Here is a 23,634-nt window from a genome sequence, read left to right as displayed (position 1 = left end):
ATGATGGTGTTTGCTGTGTCGCTACATGGCTGGTTCTTCGTGCCACTCATGGTTAGGTTGCGTTGAGTAGCAGGAAAACATTGCTTAAGGTTGCCAAGACTTGACCCCTTGAAAGCCAGGCTTGAGAAGCTAATTTAATTTCCTGTGTTTGCTGGAAATATCTTTCTGGCAGAAATGGCACTGGGTCTCAGTCTAAGCCAGCTCAGTCCCTGGAATTAGTCCTTACCTTCCCCCCAGCCTTGGCAGCAGAGCTGGTGGGAGCCTGTAGTTACCTCCTTTTCCCTGGATCATCTTCCAGTGGCCTCTTGTGCTCAGGGAGCAAAAAGAAGCTTGTGAGAAGTGACTGCGGGAGGGGAGTGTTTGACTCACAAATGCCATAGGCTGACCACAGCCTCATGACAGGAATCGAGCTGATGGAGCAGGACTCGAGGCTGATGGTGCATGCTGCCTGCCAGGTGCCTTGGACAGGCATCAGCTGGCAGAGGGGAGGGGATGGTGAAGCAGCCAGCTCCTGTCCATTCCTGCAGCTTCAGCCATCCCCAGTGAGTCTGCCAGGAGTTGGTTCCTCTAGAGCCCTGCCACGTCCAAACGCTGCTTTCTCAGTCTCAGCCTTTAAAAGCACTTGAGTGTTTTGGGGCATCCTCAAGCCTTATGGACCCTGATGTGAAGAGGTCAGTAAGCAGCTCTCACCTCCACCCTCCCCTCTCTGTTTCAGAAGCCAATGCAGCGGAAGAGGCAGACACTCACGTGGCTGTGGTGATCAGACCAGGCAACGCAGGACTGACGGACGATGAGAAATCCTATTACAGCCTCATCTCGTCTTTCACCGAACTTTTCTTGCCTTCCTCCACTTAGGGAAAGCAGTGCACGCACAAAAGACTGTGCTTCACCTAATTGTCCTTGTGAAATGTTAGCTATTGTCCATAATCAGAATTTCAGACCAAATCCACATTATGTCTTGGGCCTCATGCAGGCAGGTATGGATGGAGAGTATGGTATGGGGTCCCTTGTGCAGTAGGACAGAAGCCTGCTGCCAGCTGGAGCTGGGAACAGGGCAGGGAGCAGCACCATGAGCCCTGCTGTTCCTCCCCTTTCCTGCCTAGCAGTTAGCTACAGGCATGCTTCCTTCAGACTCATCCACTGAAATCTAGTGCTGAGATGCCCCAACGTGAGCTCTGTCATTTCTAGGAGCAGTCTGCAAACAAGGTTTATGTCCCCTTGTCCCAGAGGGAGTGCTGGGGACCACAGGGGGATATGTGAGCTTCTCCCTGCAGATCGGATTTCTGGCTAAGTCAAAAACATTTACAGTTAGGATTCCCAAAGGAAAATGCCAATTGTAGGTTTGGGCTGCCTCAGAAAAAGCCAGACCTTGCTGCAGGCAAGCTCTTTAGGCAAGGAACAACGTATATCTTGGCTGTGTCTGCAGCAGCTCTAGGTACAAAACAGTACAACTTGCATTTGGAAGCTGCTTAGAGCTCCACAGCCAGCCTACCCAGAATGAAGTCGAGTATATACAAATACAGCTTTAAAAATTAAATTCTGGACACACTTCACCGCTGCATCATGGTGCTGGGCTAAAGGATACAACTGGCTGAACCCCAAAGTCAGCTTGACAGCATTTCTGAAGTATATCAGCACTGACCTGTGGAGCTCCTTCTCCAGCCAGTCACACGTGCATAGCACTGGTCAGCTGTGAGCAAACCTTGACAAACAGCTCCTGAGGGCAGACATCCTGCTGCATTTGATGAGAATTAAACCCCTGACCTTTTCCTCCTACCTAAATTGTGCCAATGTAGATCAGATGGTCATGGAGCTTTTCCTAATTAGTAAATTAGTAAAATTAGTAAATTAGTAAAAAACACAACTTTGCTTTCATTGTGTTCACTCCATCAAAGCATTTAGCCTTCCTGTCTTAGCACCAGTGATCCCAGCACCTAAAAGGCATTTTTAAAATTTTATTTTTAAACCTGTGAACACTGTGTTCCTGCTTTCCCCTTCCCCAGTCCTTTCTTTAAGGCAGCAACCTTGTCCTGCCAAGGAAGCTTTACTACCTCCCTGACCATTTCAGGATTTCAGCTGTGGCTCAGCTGAGAGTGAGAGCTCAGGTAGGTTATACCTGGTAGTAGTGGAGTCATAGGCAGTCTGAAACTCCTGTCTGAAATCCCCATTCCCCCATTCTCTGTTGCTGGAACTTCATGCATGGGTCTCTTGCCCTCACAGCTAGCCAGAATGTAATATCTGCATGCTGCCTTCTTGAGCTCTGATCTACATCTACAGCTGTCCCTGTTGAGGGAGGCTGATAGGTAAAGAACAAGGAAGAGAGAGGCACCTGGGGAGGAAACCACATTGTGCCAGCATAGCCCTTCTGAAAATAGTAGCAGGTCAGGCTGTGGGGCAATTAGTCCAGATGCCTTTCTGAGCTGTGTAATGGGTGTGATCCTGCTCCTAGAAAGAGCCTGCTGGTAAGTGTTGTTACAATAAGTGTATCTGCATGGCTGAATGGTCCCTGGCTTCCTTAAGTGATAATGTTAATCATTACACTAAATAAATACTCACCCTTTGTTTTGCCTGTGCCATCAGAAAGCTATGCTTGGCATAGGGACAAAAATAAAGCTCACTTTCTCCATAAAAGCATTTATTTAGTGGTCATGTTTCAGTGTATATCAGTTGTTATTTAGTTTACTGAAATGTGCTGTTAGAAATACTCTAAGAAATGTACAGAATTATCACTAAAAACCTGAAGTTCAGTTTGGATTGCATATAGGAAAAGGAGCAAAAGGAAAAAAAATAACCACATATTCTTTTTTTCCCCTTTCAATAAAATTACAAAAGCTAAAATAATAAACTGAAAGTAATAATTAGTTAGGGGAAGAAAAAGTCACAGTGGACTATTTACAGTAAAACTTCCTTACAACCAATTGCTATTTTGTGCTCCATATGGATTGAGTGTGTGCCCGTGCAAGAGGATCTCCACCTGCATGTTCTCCAGACTGTCCCCTCCTGTTCTTGCCCAGGAGGAGATCCCTATATGAGCCTCTAGGGAGCTGGCACCTCACACTGCTGTGTCCTTGGCCACTCTCAGCACATCCTTCCAGGAAAGTTTGCCACTAATGACACTGCTACAAGGAGGAAGCATTCAGAAATCCACAAAAACCCTCTGTTGGCCAAAACGTTCTGGATTTGTAACAGCTGCCTGAGAACAAGTTTTGGTGCACAGAAAATAAAGGGCTCACTGAAAGCTTTCTATTTAACACACAGTTTGTCTCAACTGTTCTTCCTCTCAGGAGAGGCCTTTGACCTTTGCAGAAGACTGAATGCCCTTTTGCCTTTTCCCTCTCAGAAATGCCACAGTTCCCCTTCAAGTGCCTTTCCCTACCATTTTAATTTCTGCTTGTTTTCCTGCAGCTCCGACAAGATACAAACCTAAGCAGAACTTGATTTGTGGAGGAAAATAGGAGCCATGTTCATGAGGAGCAACTCCCATCACTCCCCTGCCCAGCCAATACAGCAGCCTTCCCAAAATCAGGTTTTCAATTGGGTTTTAAGCTCCTTCTCTGAAAAGAGACCTTCTGTTTGAAAACCTCCCTTTAGGGAGGGAGAAGCCCTTCTGGTTTTGCTGTTCCCTTCTCACACCTCCAGCCCTCAGGCAGATCACCCAGCCTCCGAGGCAGAACTCGCTCCTGGCACCTTGGAAGCCCACTTAAACCTGTGGTAGGCTCCACTCAGGACTACTGGCCACACTGAGGGACCCAGAGCCCAAACCAGCATGTAGAAGTTTGACTTGCACAAGGAGCAAAACCAAACCCTGTGCCCAGAACCAGTGGCACTGTTCTCGTGGCAGATGAGCCTGATCTCTCTAACACAATGTTTTCCCCCTCAGTGAACATTTAAAAAAAATTTTAAAAGCTTTTGAAATACTATACACAATGTGTTGTGGAAGCACTGCACACGGAAAAAGCAGCCTTTTCTGGGTTGTCTTCAGAGCACACAGACATTCTCATCTTAATTCAGCACCTCACTCCTACCAGTTCCCAACAGGAAGCCAAGCACAGCATCCCACTGTGTCACCCCCTCTGGCCTGGGGATGATCTGACTGGCTGCAAGGCAGCATCAGCTAAGTCTCACCTGATGACAGCACAGTTCCTTCCAAACCCAGATTTACCATCGGCTGCTTTCCAGGCTGGAAGAAATGCCTGCCTGCTTGCCATAAAAACGAGTCCATTGGGGTCTTCTGTATCTGATTCCAGGTTCTGAAGAAGCAGCTGTTCTTGCTCACCCCTACCAAGTTCCCTGGTTGGCAGCAAAGCAAACAACCTGAGAAACACATGGAAAATGCAGTCTAGTGCCTCAGGAACCTGTGACTCCTGAAGACTCTTGCTGTTTGAAGAAGTCTGCTTCCTTCACCTCCTTCTCTGCGGGGTGGGCTGAGCAGGGCTGGTTTCAGAGGGGCGTCAGAAGGACAGGCTGCTGAATGATTTGAACAACTGGAGTGCGACAGAGCCACTCAGAAAGAGTCCCTGGTGACACCAACTAAGCAGCTTGTGCTCTCTCATGCTGCTGCTGAGATGGATCCACTCCTCTTCCAGTAGACAACTCTGGTTGTTTGGCTCTTAGTGAGATAGCCACCATCAGAGCCCTTGGGCAATACCGTCATGATTGTGCATGAAAAGAAACTCATTAAAAAAGTGTAAATGAGGTCATGTTTCAACCATGGGACCACACCTGCCCCCCTCCCCCCCTGCCAGAGGACAGGCTACACCTGATCTGTCTGGTACTCAGAGGCTTCTGATAAGCTTTCAGAAAAGCTCAGGAAGTTTTCCTGGTACTCAGAACAAATTATCTCAAATCTGTAATGCCTGAATTCCACTGCAAAGGTGCCAAAGTAGCACAGGAAGCACATCACTAGGCCCCACTGGATCCTGGAAGCATGCATGTGAATGCCCTGGGCCATGAGGATGAAATCTGGAAGAGGAAAGTCAAGGAGAACAAGTGGGAGCAGAGACACCAACCAGTTTGAAAGCCAACAAGGAAAAAAATCTGAACAAAGTCACCTGTATAAGTCAACCCATCCAGCCGTCATGAGTGGAGTGTGAATGTGATGCTCGAGATGAAAGGGATGTCAGATGTCCAATGATGCCCATGGAGCACAGCAGCTCTCCTATAAGGACTTCCCAATCCCGGATCAGGGTGATCAACATTTACAGAACGGAAGACTCAGGTGCAGAGAGCATCCAGCTAGCCAGGGACAGAGCCACCAAGAGAGGACCTGGCTGTGGGCGCCTACCTGGCAGGAGCTTCCCAGTGGGAACTGGATCAGATCACTGCACCCACCAGAGGCAATTGGAACACCTTTCAACCCACACTGTGAAATATTTCATTCTATTTACATCACCTGCAAAATTGTCCCTTTCTGTGAAATCTGGAAGCATCACTCTACACAGTATGGCACTGAAATAGGATTGCCATGAAGACAGAGTGAGTAGCATTCCAAAATGCTTTGAGATCCTAGGACAGGTGTGAGAAGACCTGCTGCAGAACATACACAATACCTGGCTTCCCGGGGAGCAAGACAAAAGGATATAGAGCACCACACAGAGGGTGATGCTGGCTGAGAGAGCCACTCGTGGAATCCCAGCTTTCCGCCCCTCATTCTTTAGGTTGATCTTGAGGGTAAGGGCAGACTGGATCCAGCACGCCAATGTCCCGAAGCCAAAGGTCAGCGATGTGCCCACGTTGTGGATCTCCTCATCATTGGAAAGCTAGGAATAAATAAAACAGTGATTGCCTGGACACAACAGGAATTATCTGATAGCTAACAGGACTGCTGCTGAGGTGGGGTAGGGGAGAGTGGAGATCACTGGGGTGTGAGACAGAGATGCTGTATCGTTTCTTCTTGGCAGAGGTGTAAGGTGTAACATAACCAAGGTGAGCTGACAGCTGTCACAGTCAAGCAGATCTTCTGCCAAAGCCCAAGAGCACCGTGGAAAATACAGCTGCCTGGGGACTGTCTCCACAGCTCCCTGGCAAGACTCACAAATGCAGAGCTCAGAAATAAATTCTTCTTTGGCTTGAAGTGATGGCCAGGGCAGGCAAGGACAACCCACTTGTGGATCTTGTACAGCTCCCTGCAATGGACGCATATTGTGCACTTTCATATTGTGCACTGCAGTGCCAGCTGCAGGGCACAGACCCTTGGCACCCCCTTGAGCTAGCACAAGCCAAAACACAAATACACGCTCCTGGTTTGGCAAGTTTCTCCCACCAAATTTCCTCTTCTGCCTGTTCTCGACCACTGGGGTCTGAGGCAACATGAACCCAACCTCTCTGGAGTGCCAGTGCTTCCCTGCTCCTTGGGCTGCCCTGTCTAACAGGGCTCAGTGACTGTGCAACACTTCAAGGCAAAATGACAGCCAGGTTCAATCAGCACGAATCTGCAAAAAGATCCCTTGAGGCTGCAATCCATTCAAAAAGCCCAGCAATGGACTTAAGCCAAACAATTTCCATTTTCGCTCTGCCTCTGGGGCTTTTCTAGAAAAGAAACCACCAGTCTGTAACCTCTCCCTGCAGCCCTAATTCCTGTTTGATTTAACAAATACCCATCAAGTAAGACACAATCTACAGGACACCAATCTAGTTGCTGTGCCTCCACTGATATCCCCCCTCCTCTCTACCCTGAATTTCTTTCAATGGTAGGTCCAAATAATCATTCAGGCAAAAATGGGATTAAGCTGCCTTTCCTAAGATAGTTAGCACTGCAAGGGACTCACAGCTATATTGTGCCTCTAAAACATCCAATGGATAATTTTCCAGAACTATGATTTAATGCCCCATTCAGCTCAGCAGTCAAGCAGGGAGAAGCACAGACTAAGGTCGCATTACTGCAGGTTTTCATGTTTGGCATAAGATCTAAGAAAGGATACAGGTGACTAACAAGGAAAGGACAGCTAGAATCAGATTATCAGAGAATAATCAGAATTTATAGCCAGACATGATTCAAAGCATCTACTGTTAAATTATAATAATTTGCTCTGAAGAGCGAAAAAAAGAAGGAGAGGTCAAACTGTTTCCTACTGCCTGTCTGTACTAGAAATACTCTTCTCAGAGGTAGATAAAGCTGTTACAAGGTCTTCATAATTCCTAGCTGGGGAGCTCTTTTGAAAAAACAAGACCCTGGGTTTTGGGCTTGTGCTGTGGAGTTAGGAAGACCAAGTCCATAAAAGTCAAATTATCTCACACCTCATTCAAAAAGACAAATAACAAGTCAACTGTAAAGGTCACCAGTTCCTTCAATGACTGTACAATCTAAAGAGATCCTCCTCACCCTTCACAAAACAATTACCATTTCTGTATTGGGTTCCTGTCATGCAAAGCCAGGGAAGCAGCCAGCCTGCACTGACCTTTCTCAGCTCCTGCCATTATTGGGGGTCATAATTTGCACTCCAGTGAGAGGCAGAGCCTCAGAGTCAAACCCAAGCCCCACTGACTCTAACACCTTGATTTTCACTGCAGCGCTGACAGACACAATCGTGATCACAGGGAACACTCATCCCTACAGATGTGGCAGATGTTTGTTCCTATAACGTTGCATGACTGAGGGAGAATGGGAGGGCCCTCACCCGCACACCCATCACATCTGAAAAAACCCTGGCACTCCTCTGCTGTGTCCTTCTCCTGGCAGGTCTGGGGATCAGCAAGAGGTGGATTTAAAGCAACATATGTTTTAAAAGAAGGACACTGAGCTGTCTGCTAAATTTGTACGGGCATTTGTGCATCTGTTTGCACAGATGTGTCTGCAAACTACCCGCTCAACCCTTTTACCATCTGTGCCAACTCCCCAGGGCTCAAGAGATTCAGGAGGCTCCTGCTGCGGCTCTCAGCAGGTCAGGTTTAAGCATGCAGGTGCAAATCCTGCTGGAGACACGTGAAAAGTGATTGTGGCCCTTCATCTCAGCACACAAGTGGCAGATAGAGTTGGCAGAGCAGGTAAAGGGAGGGCTGAGTCACATGCTTTTCCCAGGCTCACACCACAGGTCATTCAAAGACCCAAGCAGATTCACTAGAAAAGCAGTGAACTCACATCACAGACAGAGCAGTCCAAACCTACAGAGGAGTACCTGAAAGTTGCCGAGTAGAGTCATCCCAAAAGAGGCCAAGCACAGTGCCACCAAGCCGCTGATGTTCAGCCAAGGGGTGAGCACCTTTGGCTTCAGCTGAATGAAGCGCAGGACAGCCACAACAAGCGCTGGGAAGGAAACACAAGGCGAGGGGCGTCAGTAGAACCTGCTGCAGGAAACACCTGCCTGGGGGCTCACAGCTCCCTCCTCCTCTGAATACCTGGAGGCCGGCAAGTTTTATGCTTCTGCACAGCCCCCTCACACTTATCAGGGACAAGACAGGAAGCATTTCTCTTGGAATCCAGCTACAGCAAGCTCCAGGCTTCCTTTTCTCATTATGCTTTGTCTGCAAAATTTTCTGGGGGAAAGAACACCTTCCTGCTTGCCTGTGAAGCTCCTATCACATGCACACCATGCGTTCACCTAGTGGCACCTGGACTTGCATTGCTTCACTTCACTCACGAGTCCTGAGCTCTCCTGGAGGAGGTAAGTCAAACCCCACTTGTATTAAAAAGCATATGAATGGCACATACATATCTCCGCAGGGTTTGCCATAACACCCACTGCCTCTTCACCTCCTCTGGAACAAGTTCTGTTGCCACAACCATAAGCCAAAATATTGCACTAATTTTCCACAAAGAATAGAATAACATTCCTTCCAAGCTAACAATTCCCCCAAGCACTAAGGTGTATGATACACGATAAATATGATATATCATATGTCATATGATACGGCATCACCCCACAAGAGACTCAAATTGTGTGTTCTTGCCCTCCTTAGTGAATGGTGCATGGAACAACACAGAAAGCCAGGCAATCAGTTGGCCTTCAGATGCAATTCAAGCCAGACCACTAAAAATCAATTTAGTTGGAACAGGGAAATTTTGCTTGCTGTCAAACACCTTCTTATGCTCATGCCCAAATTGATAGCATGCAGCTCATATTGTCGTAAATAGTCTGCCTTAGTAAATTAGATCTGCATTTTCCACAAAATCCCTGGTATAATATCAAAGAAATGCTTTAGGAAAGTAAGGGCACTGTAAGTGAAAAATACCCACTTTCACCCAAACTGCAAAAGATATTTGAATTTACTCTCTCACAATTGCTCTAGTCAATCAATCCACACCAAATCCCTAAAAATGAGAACTTTGTTCCCACCCAAAAAGAGGATTTCTATTTTTCATCCCCAGGCAATTGCTTGGGACAGCCACCTGTGACTACTCAAGCTCACGTACAGGAACTTTTAAATTTCTATTTCTACAATACAGACTGCTGAAATTATATGATCTTTCTCTAAAACCTGATGGGAATGACAAAAGGGGATAAAAAGCATTACCTGCAAAACAATGGTATTTTCAATTTCAGAAATTCCCACATTTCTAGCATGCTTCTATAGCTTTCCTCTCCTTTAGCTTTGACATAAGTAAGGTGGTCAGAGATACAAGCCAAAAGCAGCTTTCAGAAGTACACAAATACAGCAGAGGAAAGATTGACTTTATCCACAAAGCAGAGATTAGAACAGAATGGACTATTTCTGTTGGAAGGGGCCTACAACAATCATCAAACTCAGCTGCCTGACCAATTCAGAGCTGACCTAAAGTTAAAGCATGTTTTTAAGGGCATTGTCCAGATGCTTCTTAAACAGTGACAGGCCTAAGGCATCAACCATCTCACTAGGAATCCTCTTCCAGTGTTTGACCACCCTCTGAGTAAAGAAATGCTTCCTAATGTTCAATCTAAACAACTCCTGGAGCAGCTTTGAATCATTCCCACGTGTCCTGTCACTGGATCTGAGGAGGAAGAGATCCACACCTCCCTTTCCACGTCCTCTTCCCATTTATACTTGAGTCCAGTGTTACTCCATCCCAGGTGCAGGATACAGCACTTAGACTTGTTTAATTTCATCCCATTAATCACTGTCCAATGTTCCAGCTATCTAGAACACCTCTGTGTTCTAGTGGAAGGCACTTGGTTTCTCAGGAACGTCAACAGCACCTCTCAGTTTGGGATCACCAGCAAATTTGCTAACGGTGCCTTCACGTCATTCATTCAGATTGTTGATAAAAATATGGAACAGAAGTGGCCCTAGCACTGAGCCCTGAGGGACACCACTGGTGGCTGGACAGAAGCCAGATGTAGCTTCTCTCCAGCCCTGAGAGTCCTGCCCTTCAGCCAGTTCTTCACCCAGTGCACTGTGAAACTGCTGATCTCACAGGTGGACAACTTCTCCAGAAGGCTGCTGTGAGGGACAGTGTCTAAAGTCTTACTAAAATCCAGAAAAGCTACATCCAACACCTTCCCTTCATCCACCAGGTGTGTGGCCTTATCATGGAAGGATATTGAATTTGTTAAACAGGACTTTCCCTTTGTGAGCCCATGCTGACTGTGCCTGGTGATTGCATTATTCTTTAAATGTGCCCATATCATCTTGACCATCATTTTTCCAGGAACTGAGGTTAGGCTTACAGGTCTGTAAGGTCTCTGGGTGCTTCTTCATGCCCTTCTTGTAGATTGGGATAACATTGGCTGGCTTCCAGTCAGCAGGGCCCTCCCCAGAATCCCAAGAAAATCCTTCCTTCCTACCCACCCCGACCAAGGGGCTTGTGAGCATTCAGTTGATACATCTGGTCCCTGACAATTCCAGGGCTCACAAATGGGCAGTCACTGCTCCCACACTTGTAGTCCTTCAACTCAGAGGACTGGAGAGCCCAAAGTCTATCAGCATTTTATTAGACAGACAGAAAAAGCATTGAATGCCTCTGCTTCCTCTTCATCCCTATTAGTCAGGTTACAGCCTTTAACAAGTATCTGTCCAACATTTTCTTTAGGCCTCCTTTTGCCACTGACATACTTAAAAATACTCATCTTGTTGTCTGATACAACTCTGGCCAGTTTTAAATAAAACTGAGCTTTGGCCTTTCCTGTCTTCTCCCTGTATATATAAACCACAGCTCCCCAGTCTTCCTGCAAAGCCTAACCTCTCTTCCAGGCCCACATGGCGGCTTTTTTTTCTTAAGCCAAGCTGGTCTTTTGCCCCAGTCTTTGAGCACAATCCCACACAGCTGGATTTCCTGCTCCTGTGCTTCTTAAATGTGGCTCTTAAAGACTGACCAGCACTTATGGACACCTAAGCCCTCAAAAGCAGATTCCTGAGGTATTCTGCTAAGTACCTCCCTGAAGAACCTAAAGTTTGCTTTCTTGAAATTTAGGTAATCCATTCTGCTTTGATTCCCTAAATTTCTTTTCTTCTCATTACAGCAAAGGTTCTAAACTCAACCATTTCATGATCACCAAGGCCAAGACAGTCACCTACAATCACACCTCCCACGACACATTTGCAGTCTGGAGGTGGTATTTCCCCTGTTACATTTCTTTCCTTGCAATGGGAAGAAGCAGCAATAAAATGTACAGTTCAAAATATTTCACATCATCACATTCAAGAAGAATATGTACAGGATATTACTTATGTTTCAGTGACTCTTACAACAAAGAGAAAGAAAGAAACTCCAGTTGTGGTTCCTACCTAGAAATGCTGCCATGTTCATGACTTGACTAAACACACAGCTTGCAGGAGGTGCATCACCTGCAATACTTGAAAATATAAAGTGTATCATTGTAATTCTAGGATGGCAAAGGCACATAAATAACAACCATTAACCAGAGCAGTACTTGGAAGAAAATAATTAATTTACCTTATATAAGGTGGTCTTTTGGAACCAGGTTTCCTAAAAGACACAGGCACAGGAATAAAGATTCAAGGTTTTCTTTCCCATTTTGCTGTAATTGTTTCATTACTTCAAAGAAACAGCTCTTACCTGTCTGGTACACTTAGTGGGAGAATTTTGTTATCTTCCACTGCTATAAAGTACCTGTGAAGAAAAAAGAAAAAAAAAAAAAGGAAATAATGTAAAACCTCATCCTAAAATCCATTCTAAATATCACTCAAACAACACATTAAGTGTTTCAAAACCCACTGGCAGGATCTGCTGGAGGACCCTGTGTTTCTCTCTGCTCAAGCAGGCAGTTTTGCTTATTTCTCAGTCCACATGCTTTCCTTTGTGTTGCATCTGATTTGCACGATCGAGTAGACAAACAGGGTCACTGAACTGAGCTGCCTTAAAATTAAACAGCAGGGGAATGTTTTCAGTTTTAGTTTGAGTCATTTTGATTCATCAGATTTACTATGGTACTCCATCCACAAAAGCTGTTTTAATAGAGAGGGGATGGGACAAGAAAAACACGCAATAGATGTCAGACAAAAGGCTTAAGCTGCCCCTGCTGCTGAAAAACAGCATCCACAGACCATGGCCAATGCCACATCCTGCAACATAACTGCTTCTCAGCCTGAGCATAGCTGCTGATCACACATTTATCACTCCCAAATTCATGCTGCAGCCATCTGCCTGCATACTTGGAGAGAGCCCAGCTCAGGGAAGAGCATGTCTTGTGTGCATTTTGGCATGAAGCATTAAGGAGAAAGTGAGGTGTCAGCATTAAGCTGCTGGCAGGTTTTCAGTGCGGTGCTGGATGCTGCAGATTTTGAATTTCTACCCCAAAGCAGGGCCTAAGTGTTTCTCCAAGAGCTCTGCTGAGTCATTCAAAGAAAATGGGATTAAAGGAAATTTTTACATTTTTGGCTGTCTCTCTTCAGGCAGCTCACAGTAACACATACACGGAAGAAAGCAAGGTCAGCAACTTGGCCTGGGGAGCACAGAGACTCAGGGATAAAAATGTGATACTTCAAGCCATGAACTGGCACAGACTGGCCCCTGCCCCTATCATATGCCTTCCCAGCCCCACAGTAGCTCAAGGGCAGAGCATACCCAAAAGATTCTCCTTAACGAGAAGCAGCCTCCCAAATAACCAGCAGGAGATAACTTACACTATCCATAATCCAGCTGATGTAAACAGAGTAAAGACAAGAGGTAAGAACATCCACACGCTGCATTTCTTCCCATCCATACCTGCTAGAAACAAAGAACAAAGTAAAAACAGAGGGCTGAGTCACCCACCCTCCTTAGCCTCCCTCTTCTGACAGCAAGAAGGGCATCCCCACAGCAGGTGCCCAAGGTACCAAGCTCCTCATGGCCACTAGAAACCTTTCTTGCTGTCACTACTGGCACAAGGGGTTAAGGTGCTGCACACAGGCCGCATCCTCCACACAGTTTCTAACAACCAAGGCACTGGAGCCCTGGCGCGGGAGACTTTTTAACCACACCTACAGAATTTGAGTGGTTTTCGAAGTACTTCTCCTAAGGATTTTGTGCAAGGTGACCTGCACAAGACCTGCAGCTCTCATTCCCTACAGCACATGCACAAGGCAAGGCAGCCTCCTACTCAGGATCATTACCAATTCCACACACGCTGCCTCAGCAAAGCCTGCAGCATGGAGAGACAGGGACGCCCCTGCTGTCATCATCTTCACAAAGCACACGACCAGCTCCCATCCTGGCCACAGCAAGCAGCTAAGAATAGTGTCTGGCTACACCTAGAGTGGAGCCAAGCTCCAGTGCCGGCTCCTAGCACACAGTCAGGAGTCAGGAGTCGGGAGGAGGCAAACAGATCAGCTCTTGACATGCAGGCACTGTGAAATCCTGCATGTGGCCTAAGGATGCCACCTCCCGAGGAAGCATTTGTCCTCCAGGCAAGATCACGCTGGATGAACATCTGGAATGCCGGGGCTGTTGCTGTAATGTGTGCAATTCAGAAACGCTGCTATGCTGCAGACAGAGTCCTACGTCTCCATGTGAGTCCTTTGATAATGGATCAGTATTTTCTCATGCTCTGTCCTCCTCCATAAATGTTCCTCCAGACACCAGCACAGTCAAGAGACACAAAGAGAGGGGAACAACACCAGGCTCAGAGCTCGAGCAGCTGCTTTACTTTCACCAGAGCAGCAGCATCTGTGCCCCTGTGCTCTGCCCCCTCCCTGCTGCAGGGTAGGCATTCCCTGTGGCCACCAGCACACACATGGCATAGTGAGGCACCCCGGGGTGCCAGGACAGCTTAGAGATGACAGCCTCACTCAAGCCTGCTTGCATTTGCAGCTCAGTTACCTAATCCTCACTGGGACAGGGGCTGAAGAGCTTGAGTGAGACTCCCCACACCCTGTAGAAGGCATGGCACTCTCACCTCTACAGGTCAGCTATCTTGTTTTCCCTGCAAATGACCTAGCAGGGGTACAAAACAACACCCTGGCAGTGCCCAGAGTCACACCACACTTGCACAAAGCCATGAGGACGATTTGGTGCTGTTTGTACAGACAGCCTGAAGTAAGGCTGAATTCCAAACCTTAAAAGACAGAAAAGCAGTCAGATAAGGTCTCTTCTCAGACCTGGGAGCAGAGAGCACGGCAGACAAGGAGCATGAAGTGATGCAAGTATTAAGTATGCTGATTTAAAAGGCAGGCAGCTCCCGTGTGCACACAGATCTTTGGCACAGTGAACAGATCAGAATAAATTATCAACGAGAGGGACTAGATTTCCCATCTCACTTCTATTCCTCTCCTCCAGCAGAGGAGACACAGCATGTCACATCTCTGTAACCCTCTGTAACACACAGCTCTGGCTGTCGTGATTGCAGCTATTCCATGAAGTGCTGCCCTTGCCTTTTCCTCCTGCTGCTCAGCAGCAGTGCAGCAGCATTCCTTAGCTGGTGTTGGAATGGTGCTGTGGTACTGAAAGACCCGTGACAGCAATCCCAAGGACCACTTCCAGGTGGCAGCTGCCTCACCTGCCACAGGACCATGTCCCTTACAGCCTCTGGTAGCACAGCACCCAAGAGCCAGCGTGCCATGCAAGGGAGATATAATTGTGGCCAAATTCCCCACTCCTGCCTTGGCTGAAAGGAGCAAGCAGGTAACATCTCCTCCTGGTCCAGCCCTTCTCTGCTCTGCAAGGTCACTACTGCTGTGCTCAACTCTCCTACTGTCTATGGTGGTGGCTGGACTGAGACAAGGTAACACAATTCTTTCGTATCATTTACCATCGTATTATTTACCCTTCACCTTTGGAAACGTACACAAGTGTCATTTACACAATAAAGGCAAAGACTAGCCATTAACACCTGTCCTCATTAATGGGTTAATGCAGCTACTCCACCTCCCAGCATGGAAAAAGCTATTTCAGCATTGCCTGTTGTGCAGAGAGGGAGGTGCCAAGGGCTTTTCCCCCAGGCAGAGCAGCGAAGCAGCACACAGAGACATGGACTCCAGGCCAGAATGAAGTGGGGAAATGTTAAACTACTGTCTAGAAAACCACTGTTTTGTGCTGAGCTCTAAAATGGAGCAAGGCCAAGACTAGTGCTCAACCTCCCCAGAGTCAGAGCAACATGGCTATAGACCTACCTCCTTGGAAAACAGCCCTCTGTTTAATATTCACTGTGCCACACAAAGTCCCCTTCCATCAGCCACTGACAGAAAATGACATCTGAAACCATTGCATATTAAATGAGCGATCCGTGCAGAGCACAGCATCCTGTTGGTTAGCTGCCTCCACAGTTCAGAGACCCTAATTTCAGCCAGTTAAAAAGAAGGAAGCCACCTGTGTCTGACAGATGAAATACCAAGAGCAGGAACGAAGGCCTCAAACAGCAACACCTTTTAATGCTGGCCATTGGCACAGCCCACACATGCTTGCATATGTTTCAGCATCTCCACATGGGCAGAGGATGGTTTAAAAACACAGCTCATCTCCCGCACATTTCTCATTTATTCCTTGCTGTTATTCAGGTGCCAGGAACAAAATTTCATGTAATCCAAACTTCTTGCAAAGGAGAAACTCTGAACATGTGCCAAACCTGCCTAGCTTTGCACTAGTGTTCAGCAGACATCATTCTCAGCAGCTGCCTTTGGGTTAGCCTTGTCCTCTTCATGTCCCCAGTGTTTATATCTTCAAGCTGGGAGACCTCTGCACATACTAAGACCAGCACCTCTAAAAGCAGACAGGAACAAGATAACAAGGAACCCAAACATCAGCCTCTCCTGCAGCACCACACCACTTTAGCCAAAGTAAAATGCCAAGAGTGATAGGAAAAATTACCAAAATTCTTGTTGGGAAATGTAGAAACAAACTCTTTGACAGTTAATTGCTCCACAGAGATGACATAAAGCCAAGCTTCTTTCCACAGCTCTGTTCTGCGATGCTGCCATGTCCAGTGATGCCAAATCCAAGCAGTCAACTCCAGCTGGCAACAACAGCAATCTCTGCCAGCCCATGTTCTCCCAAATAAACACACTGCATCCAAGAGGCAGTTGGTAATTTCCCATACCCATTTGTCTTCCATCGCTAAGGCTTGCACAGGAAGGCCTTCAGCAACAGAAAGCCCTCAAGGTGCAACAGATTCACAAACTAACAAAAACATTTTCAGTATCAAAGCTGACCCAGCCTACCTTCTCAAAAGCTCACATGTGGTTTTCCAGTCCCTCTTGACACACACCAGCACTGCAAAACCCCTGTTGAGGTGTGCTGCTGCTGTCAGCTAATATGAATCAAGGTGCAGAACTGAAAAGAGTTTCACATTAGCACTGGCCCGGTGTGTGTCTTGAGAATTTCTCTCAATGCAAGCTTACTCATCTCCCATTCCATTTTTATGTCTAAATCTGCTTAGACTGTCAGCTGCTTGCTCTGTTTTTTTGGGTTTTTTTTTTCCCATTGCCTCACTATACACTCTCAACCAATTAAGCTTCCATTCCTCTAATGTACACACTTCAATTACAGCAGGCTGCTCACCAAACATATACTGCTGCTTGCTCAAGGTTCATTTAATATGGACATCTTAACTTCCTCTGTCAAGTAAAGTTACAGGCTCCTCCTGAAGTTCCTTTCACCAGAGAACAGGAATGTAAGGAAGGACAAAATTACCACATTAACAGAGTCATACATCTTTTTCAAGACTAAAGCATGCAGATGCATTTGAAATGCATAATAAGCCAGAGAAACACTTCTGCATTTCACAGCTCTAGGCCACTGGGTTATTTCAGAGAACAGGTACAAAGCCAGGAGCACTGAGAGAAGGAGGACACTGTTCAAAACATAGAGCAAATCATAAAGAATTGCTGACAGTCAGCAACAATCAAAGGGGAACAAACACATTCTGTCTTTTGAGGGAGCCCACTATAGCTCTCTGTTGCTCTCTGTTGCTTTTAAAAGCAAAAATAACCACAGTCACTTGATAGCTAATCAGTGTAACTGAGTGGATACAAACCAGCACATTATATAACCTGCCACCCACAAGTCACAAATGCCAACAAAACAAAACAGGGCATTTTCAGGTTTATCTCAAGGTTTTCAGTGTGAGGCACAATGAGAGATAAGATGTGGCAGAGGCTTGTAAATACATAACAAAATGGTGGGGTAACAAGAAAAGAAGTGATCTCCTCTGTCAGCAGGGCAGGATGTTCTGCTTGTTCCAGGTACCCAGCTACCATCTCACGGATATGCAGAAATGCCATTTTCATTTCATTTATACAAGAGGAATGCGAAAAGGTAAAGACATCTCTGAGTTGTGCATGGGAGAAGCAGGAGAGATGCTTCAGTAATTCTGCAGCAATGCTGAGAGGCAATGTTTTCACCCACGGCAACATCAGTACAAGTTTTTTGTCTCATTTCACACACTGTGACTGCAAATTAAATGGTCTGGCCAAAATAAACCTATCAGAGATGGGCCAAGTGCAACAAAGGAATGAAACCTTCCAGTCACCAAAAAAGAGGGGCAGAAAAGGACTTACTGATATCCACAGTGTCTGACCCAGAGATATTCCAGCAGCACTGCTGGGTCCTGAATCCAGTACATCCCACTGTAGTTCAAAAAGTGCCCTTGGTTTTCTGCTTCTTGCTGCCCCACAACCTTCACTCTCGGTCACACACGAGTGTAAGTACTTACAGGCCATTTAGCAACCAGTGTGGAGCTGCTGTGTTACAGCCAGAGACGCTGACTTTCACCTTCTGTGGGCTGAGTCTGCCTGTCTCGCATTTGGTGCTGCACGAACCAGGCACGCCCCGCTTCCAGACCACGCTCCTTGGTGCTAGAAAAGAAACATTAATATGATCTGCCACCACAGCACTAAAGGGGTGTTCTCCACGGACCTACGGCAGATCACTCTGACTTCTATGAGGTCCCGCTCATATTATGCGCAGGGCTTGGGCAGTCATGGCCCTTAGCATGCGAATAGGTAAAGGAGGCAGAGAGAGGAGCTGGGTAAGGCAGAAGGTAACATCCGGTTCAGACAGGAGCTGGGGCAGCAGGCAGTGAAACCAGGCAGCAGCAGCCAGGTTCTCTGAGCTGAGAACTGCATTTTGCAGTTGGTGTGAGTCTCTTTGCTGCAGGAATCCCATTCTTCTAGGAAGCACTCACTGCAAGATATAGCCATCCCAGCTCCTCCTGACCTCAGGGGCTGCACAAGTCAGGTGGCAACCAGCTCCCACTGAGTCCTCCCAGGGTGTGCTGGACTGCCCACCTCCCAGGGCAGATGCCTCGCTCCCTGCAAGTGCAGATGTTTAGGAACATAAGCAGTAGCTTGGTGAGCAGGTTGTGGTGGTGGCGGCTGGAGCCACATACAAGGGGCCATGACCTGGCATCCACTCTTTGCCTAGTAAAGGACATGGAGACCTGTGGCCCTGACCAAGGGTGGCTGGTCACCCAGAAACTCTGTAGAACCCAAATACACAGTGGGAAGGCCCAAGACTAAATATCATGATTGGAATGGGCACCCAGACTGTGAGGGTATAAAAGGCCAGGGATTCTTTATTGCAGGGAATCTCCCTGAGGGCATCAATTCAAGCTGTTATGGTGTTACTGCACCATGATTAAACTGCTTCAAAGGTCCAGGCTTCTGGGACTCTGCTACGGGAATCCTGGGGTCCAGGCAGTGAGGAAAACCTGTCTGACTGTGTAAATGTGGGGTGTGTGGGGAGTCAAGCAAGGGACACATCAGCTTAATGGAACCACCCACTGTGAAAGGGCTTCAATCCCAGCAGTGACAGCCCAGGGTGGCGGGAGTGTGACTGACAGAGTGGTTTCTGGGTGGTCAGACATGGAAGTTTCCTTAACACAGAGTTACTCAAGACTGGGGTCGCTTACACCAGACTTCTGAGATACAAGGGAAATATCTAGCAGAGTCTCAACGCAGACCAAACCCACAGTCTCACACTACCACCAGGACCACAAGAGCATATCTTCCCCTTCAGAATCCTTTGGTTTGTGAGAAGGGCACTTACTTCCAAGTCTCAGCCAACCCCCAAAGTAAAGAGTTGCTGGAAAATGAGGAGGGTTATTTGTCTCCTCAAAAAAAAAAAAAAAAAGACAGCAAAGCTCTCCCTGCTTCAGCTGTGCTGTGAGGAAAGAGTCTCTGAAAACATCTCCTTGCTCTTCAAGCAATACAGAAATGCAGGCTGATGTTATGGCAAAGCCCAGGAAGTCAGAGGCACGGTGCAGACAGGCTGTCCAGTGATTGCCCTCCACCTCAACCACCCCTATCTAATGACCACAATCTAATGAAGCAGCAACAAGCAGATTGAGTGTTTCTCCTCCCATAATGTATGGAGCTCCTGACAGGGTATTAATAAACAATTGATAGAGGTGTTTTATTTGCTCCTCAGTTCCAAAAATCACAAATGTCTCCAATCATTTCACACATATGCGTGTGACAAGCAAAGCCAAGACACACATTATATCTGAAGAGGGAAGGAAGTATGCCCAAAAGATTTGTCCCATTATCGGGAAAACAATATAAGTGTTGGGAGTGGCAAAGAACATTTAACAGGGAGGTGAAACTTCAAGTGTTGACTTACAAATAGCTTTGAAGGTAAATAAAAACAGACTAAGCCCAGGGGAACAGCCTTGGCAGAACCTTTCTCCTGATCGTAATTTCTTCTTCTGCAGTTTATGGACGAGAGAGTACACGCCCTGCAAGGCCAGAAAAATTCCAGGTTCCCCTGCCTTTTCTACCCTGCCACTGTTTCTTCCCCACCAAACAGAAAATACACACTCAAGCTACAGAGCTTCTTATGGGGTGTAAGCAGGGCTTCTCTCATCTGTTTACCCTGTCTTTCATCTCTCTTATCCCTTTCACCTCTCTTCTATTCACCTTTTGGAAGCATAAATTCCTTTCTTCACTGCACTTCGCAGCTCTACACTTTTGGAGAGATGTACGCTGTCCCCAGAGCAGCATTTCCTTTGGTAAATGCAACTCGTCATGGGGAAAACACCCAAGGCCTGTGAGCTGTTAGGGACTGTGGCAGAGCATGCTGTTTCTCAGGACAGTTTTCCCTCATCAACCTCTTCACCCTGAGTACCTTGCTCCTCCTCCACAGAAAGAGGTTCTCTTCTTCACGTGTTAACCACCAAAGCCCCAGAGGGCAAAGCAACAAGGTGCTGAGCTACAAGGAATGGACGTGCAGTACCCATGACCTGGCTTTTGTCATTCCCCTGAAGTGGCCCTCTCTGGCACAGGGATTGTCTTTTGACTCTGTTCAGACCCGTGGAAATCATTTGCCCTGAGAGCCAAAGTGCAAGGTAAGGAATCATAGACAGGCATTTCTGTAGTGTTCATCACTTCACTGCCAGCGCTCCTTATTTGTAGGAATTAAATTCCTTTGTTCACCAGTGCCACAAGCTGCTACAACCATAAATTGCTGTTTGTAGGGTGTTTGGGTGAGCTACAGTAGGAAGGTGCCATACAGTGTTTCCCTTCAAGCAAACACAGCAGACAGAGGGGAGCAAGGAACAGCTGTTAAACAGGGGCCAAGCCTGTGTGAGCAGCCTCTATATTGAATCCAGAGAGATTATTACTTTTTAAGTCTATTGAAATATTCTCAGAGACAGACTTTCCTGTAGGAGACCACATTAAGGCACCTCTAAGAGCATTCAGCTGGGCCAAGACCACACTGAGGAGGCTCTTTCTGACAAAGCTGTGCCCATCCTCAGCGTCTTGGCCAGGCAAAACTCACTCTTGCAGTCCTGTGATGCCAAAACTGAAGGGCCACTGGCTCTTCTGGTTTAGGCAGTCACCACTATTAATACCAGTGGTTCCTCACAGGAAGCAGGAAACAATACAGCAAGAGCAGAAGTTCTCTCCCTAAGTACCTGGACCTGCCCCAGCTCAGGAAATTGCAGGGAGAATGCTGGACACTCTTCCCACCATTGCAGCAGATCAGCCCACATCCTCCAGGCTTTTGCTCCCTTCCCTTTGCTACCCCATGGGAGAGGCAGCCCAGACCTCTCCCTGGTAAGCAGGACCATCCAGCAGCAACCTCAGCATAAAAATGTGCAATAAACCCCATGTGAGGTAACCTATAGCCGTTTTAACAGTTCCTTTCATGGTTTTTGAAGCTTCATCAGTCTTTTCCTCTCCTCCCATTCACTCTGCTCTTCTGTCTCCCCCTGTTCCCAATGTGTTTTTCTTCCTTTTCACTCTCATCCTGCCCTCATCCCTGAACCTCAAGTGACCTCTTCCACAACCTGCAGGGAACTAAGGCAAGGAGAGATTTTTGCAAGTCTCCTCAAGACAGCAAAACCCCACAATTATTCCTATTTTAGACAACATGACCAGCAATTTGCTTGCTGAGATGTCACACTGGAAATCAGTGACACAGAGAAGTGTGCATTCAGAGTCCTGGTCCAAGTCTTCTACTGCAGCAGCAGCCTCCTCACCTGCCACCATCCCCTATCCCACTGTATCCCTCCCAATATATTGCCAAGGATCATCTTTCTTTTTTCTCACAGACCTTTCTTCGCTTCTTTGCTCCCACTTAACCTGCAATCACAGCTCATTGCTTCAGCTTGGACTGCAGGACTGGGACCTTAAGGTCTCTCTCTTGGGCCAAACTGCAATTTTGAAATCTCAGGCTGCCTGGAAATGGCTAGGGGAAGAGAGAAAACCATGGACATGACATTTCTTCCAAGAAAAAAAAAATCCCAAAACTATTGAAAACATTAGTGTTCATACAAGCACACATCCCTGCTCTGCATCTGAAAAGAAAACACTGCAGCACAAAGAATCTTAAAAGGGGAAAAGAAACAACTGCACTTTCAGCACCCAGGTTCAGAAAATGCTGACAGCTGGGCATGGATAACCATAAGAAAACAATTTGGCTTTTAACAGTTCAGTGGTGAAATCAGGAGCAAGACATTTGTCAAGCAGATAGGAGTCCCCTGTCTTCATCCCATTACCCAAAGGCAGAAAGTAGGCAAGAATCAAGTCCCCTTCTTTTAGGCACTGTCATCTGTTTGAGCAAGGCACAACAGGCAGTGTCAGGATATACCTTTCATACACTGTCCTCTTCTATAATGAATTGCTATTCCTAATTAACCATACATGTGTACATTGCCCTGGCATGAGGACTGTGTGAATGTCGATCAGACAGCCCCTAGGGTCACTTTCACAAGTAGCTTTGCTTGAGAAGGAAAAAAATAAAAAGTAAAACCAAAAAGGCAGAAAGGTTAACTCATAATTTCCACAACCTTTATAGCATAACGTCTCTGAATCAAAGGTTTGGCACAAGCATGATGCTCTAACTAAAAGCTGAGATCCCAAGCGACCCTAGGACATCAGCACCCAGCACCTTTCCATCGCTCAGAGAGAGGATCTCACCTTTCCTTCCCTGAGGCACCTCAGCACAGCTGAACAGCCCTTCTCGACACTTAAATTCCCTCCACGGAATTTAACCGGACACAGCCGGCATGTCCTGACAGGATCAGGGGAAGGCAGGATCTGTCCCACTCCACAGCCTCAACCCAGGTGAGCTTCTTCACAGACCCTTATGCAGCAAACCGGCCGAGAGACCCTGCCGAGTCCTGTCACCACCACATCCCTCAGCGCCGAAGGGGTGGATTCCTCCGAGGGATTCATGGGTGAGAGGGATGCCAAAATCATGACCTGGGAGAGGTCTTCCACACCTGGGTCCTTCAGGCCCTGGGTGAAGCGGCTCTAATGCTCTTACCTAGCCCGTGTCCATCTGCCGTGACCCAGGACGCTCCAGGACAGGGGGCGCAGGGATTCGGCTGCTGCCGCAGGCTGCAGCCTCTGCGGCGCCCCACGCCCCCGGCCCTGCCCCACTCGCAGCTCGGGGCTCCCCGGCCGCCGCGGGCAGCTGGACCGCAGCCGGGGCGACGACTGGCGACAGGGCGGGGCGACAGCGAGACGGGACCGAGCGGGAGGGGGTGTCTGGCGCTCCCGGCCGCGGCTCCCGGGAGCGGCTCCTACCTGCGCACGGCTCCGGCTCCAGCGGCGGCGAGCGCGGCCGGGCTGGGTCCGAGCCCCCGCCCCGTCGAGCCCCGCCCCGGACGGGCGGGCCCGCAGCCGCCGCGGCCACTGGGGGCCCCGGAGCACTACTGGGCCGCTGGAAGTGGAGCCCGTGTGTCGCTCTGACCGCAGGGTTCGGGATGCTGGGCCACAGCCAGCAGCACACCCCGTGTGCAGCCGCAGCACCGCGCGGTCCCGCTGGCTGTGCCCGGTGCGGCCGTGCGAAAGGGTCCCTGCTCTGCCTTCTTCCCTGCCCGCCCTTCCCAGAGCCAGCAGCTA

At 47.7% G+C, this 23,634-nt stretch overlaps 2 protein-coding genes across 9 annotated transcripts in view; one reads left to right on the top strand and one right to left on the bottom strand.

Annotated features, from left to right (window-relative positions):
* ENOPH1 (enolase-phosphatase 1) overlaps positions 1-2,841 on the top strand; it is an 8,793-nt gene extending 5,952 nt beyond the window's left edge. The window contains exon 6 of the mRNA XM_063415171.1: positions 716-2,841. Coding sequence (XP_063271241.1) covers positions 716-855 — 140 coding nt within the window. The 3' untranslated portion in view covers positions 856-2,841. The remainder of the gene's footprint in view (positions 1-715) is intronic.
* On the bottom strand, positions 2,619-23,634 carry TMEM150C (transmembrane protein 150C). Of its 8 annotated transcripts, none has more exons than XM_063415168.1 (8): positions 17,997-18,138; positions 12,997-13,081; positions 11,930-11,983; positions 11,807-11,839; positions 11,638-11,705; positions 8,115-8,242; positions 5,582-5,759; positions 2,619-4,962 (listed from the first exon to the last, which is right to left on the bottom strand). In XM_063415168.1, exons 1-8 carry the CDS (start codon positions 18,001-18,003, stop codon positions 4,754-4,756), a joined length of 762 nt encoding a protein of 253 aa, XP_063271238.1. In that variant the 5' UTR covers positions 18,004-18,138; the 3' UTR covers positions 2,619-4,753. The 8 variants fall into 8 exon arrangements, with proteins under 8 accessions (XP_063271238.1, XP_063271233.1, XP_063271232.1 ...); XM_063415163.1 differs by adding an exon at positions 23,317-23,390 and having other exon boundaries at positions 4,820-5,759; XM_063415162.1 differs by adding an exon at positions 23,054-23,193 and having other exon boundaries at positions 4,820-5,759.

Source organism: Prinia subflava, chromosome 18, assembly GCF_021018805.1.
Source record: "Prinia subflava isolate CZ2003 ecotype Zambia chromosome 18, Cam_Psub_1.2, whole genome shotgun sequence".
NCBI lineage: Eukaryota > Metazoa > Chordata > Aves > Passeriformes > Cisticolidae > Prinia > Prinia subflava.
This window is presented reverse-complemented; position numbering and strand designations above follow the sequence as displayed.

What these genes read in the sequence shown, in the direction of transcription:
- TMEM150C (XM_063415163.1), bottom strand. An exon ending in TCAGCTGGATTATGGATAGT is followed by an intron (nt 11,984 to 12,996) that starts GTAAGTTATCTC and finishes TTTTCTTCACAG; the next exon opens with GTACTTTATAGCAGTGGAAG. An exon ending in AAAAGACCACCTTATATAAG is followed by an intron (nt 11,706 to 11,806) that starts GTAAATTAATTA and finishes TATATTTTCAAG; the next exon opens with TATTGCAGGTGATGCACCTC.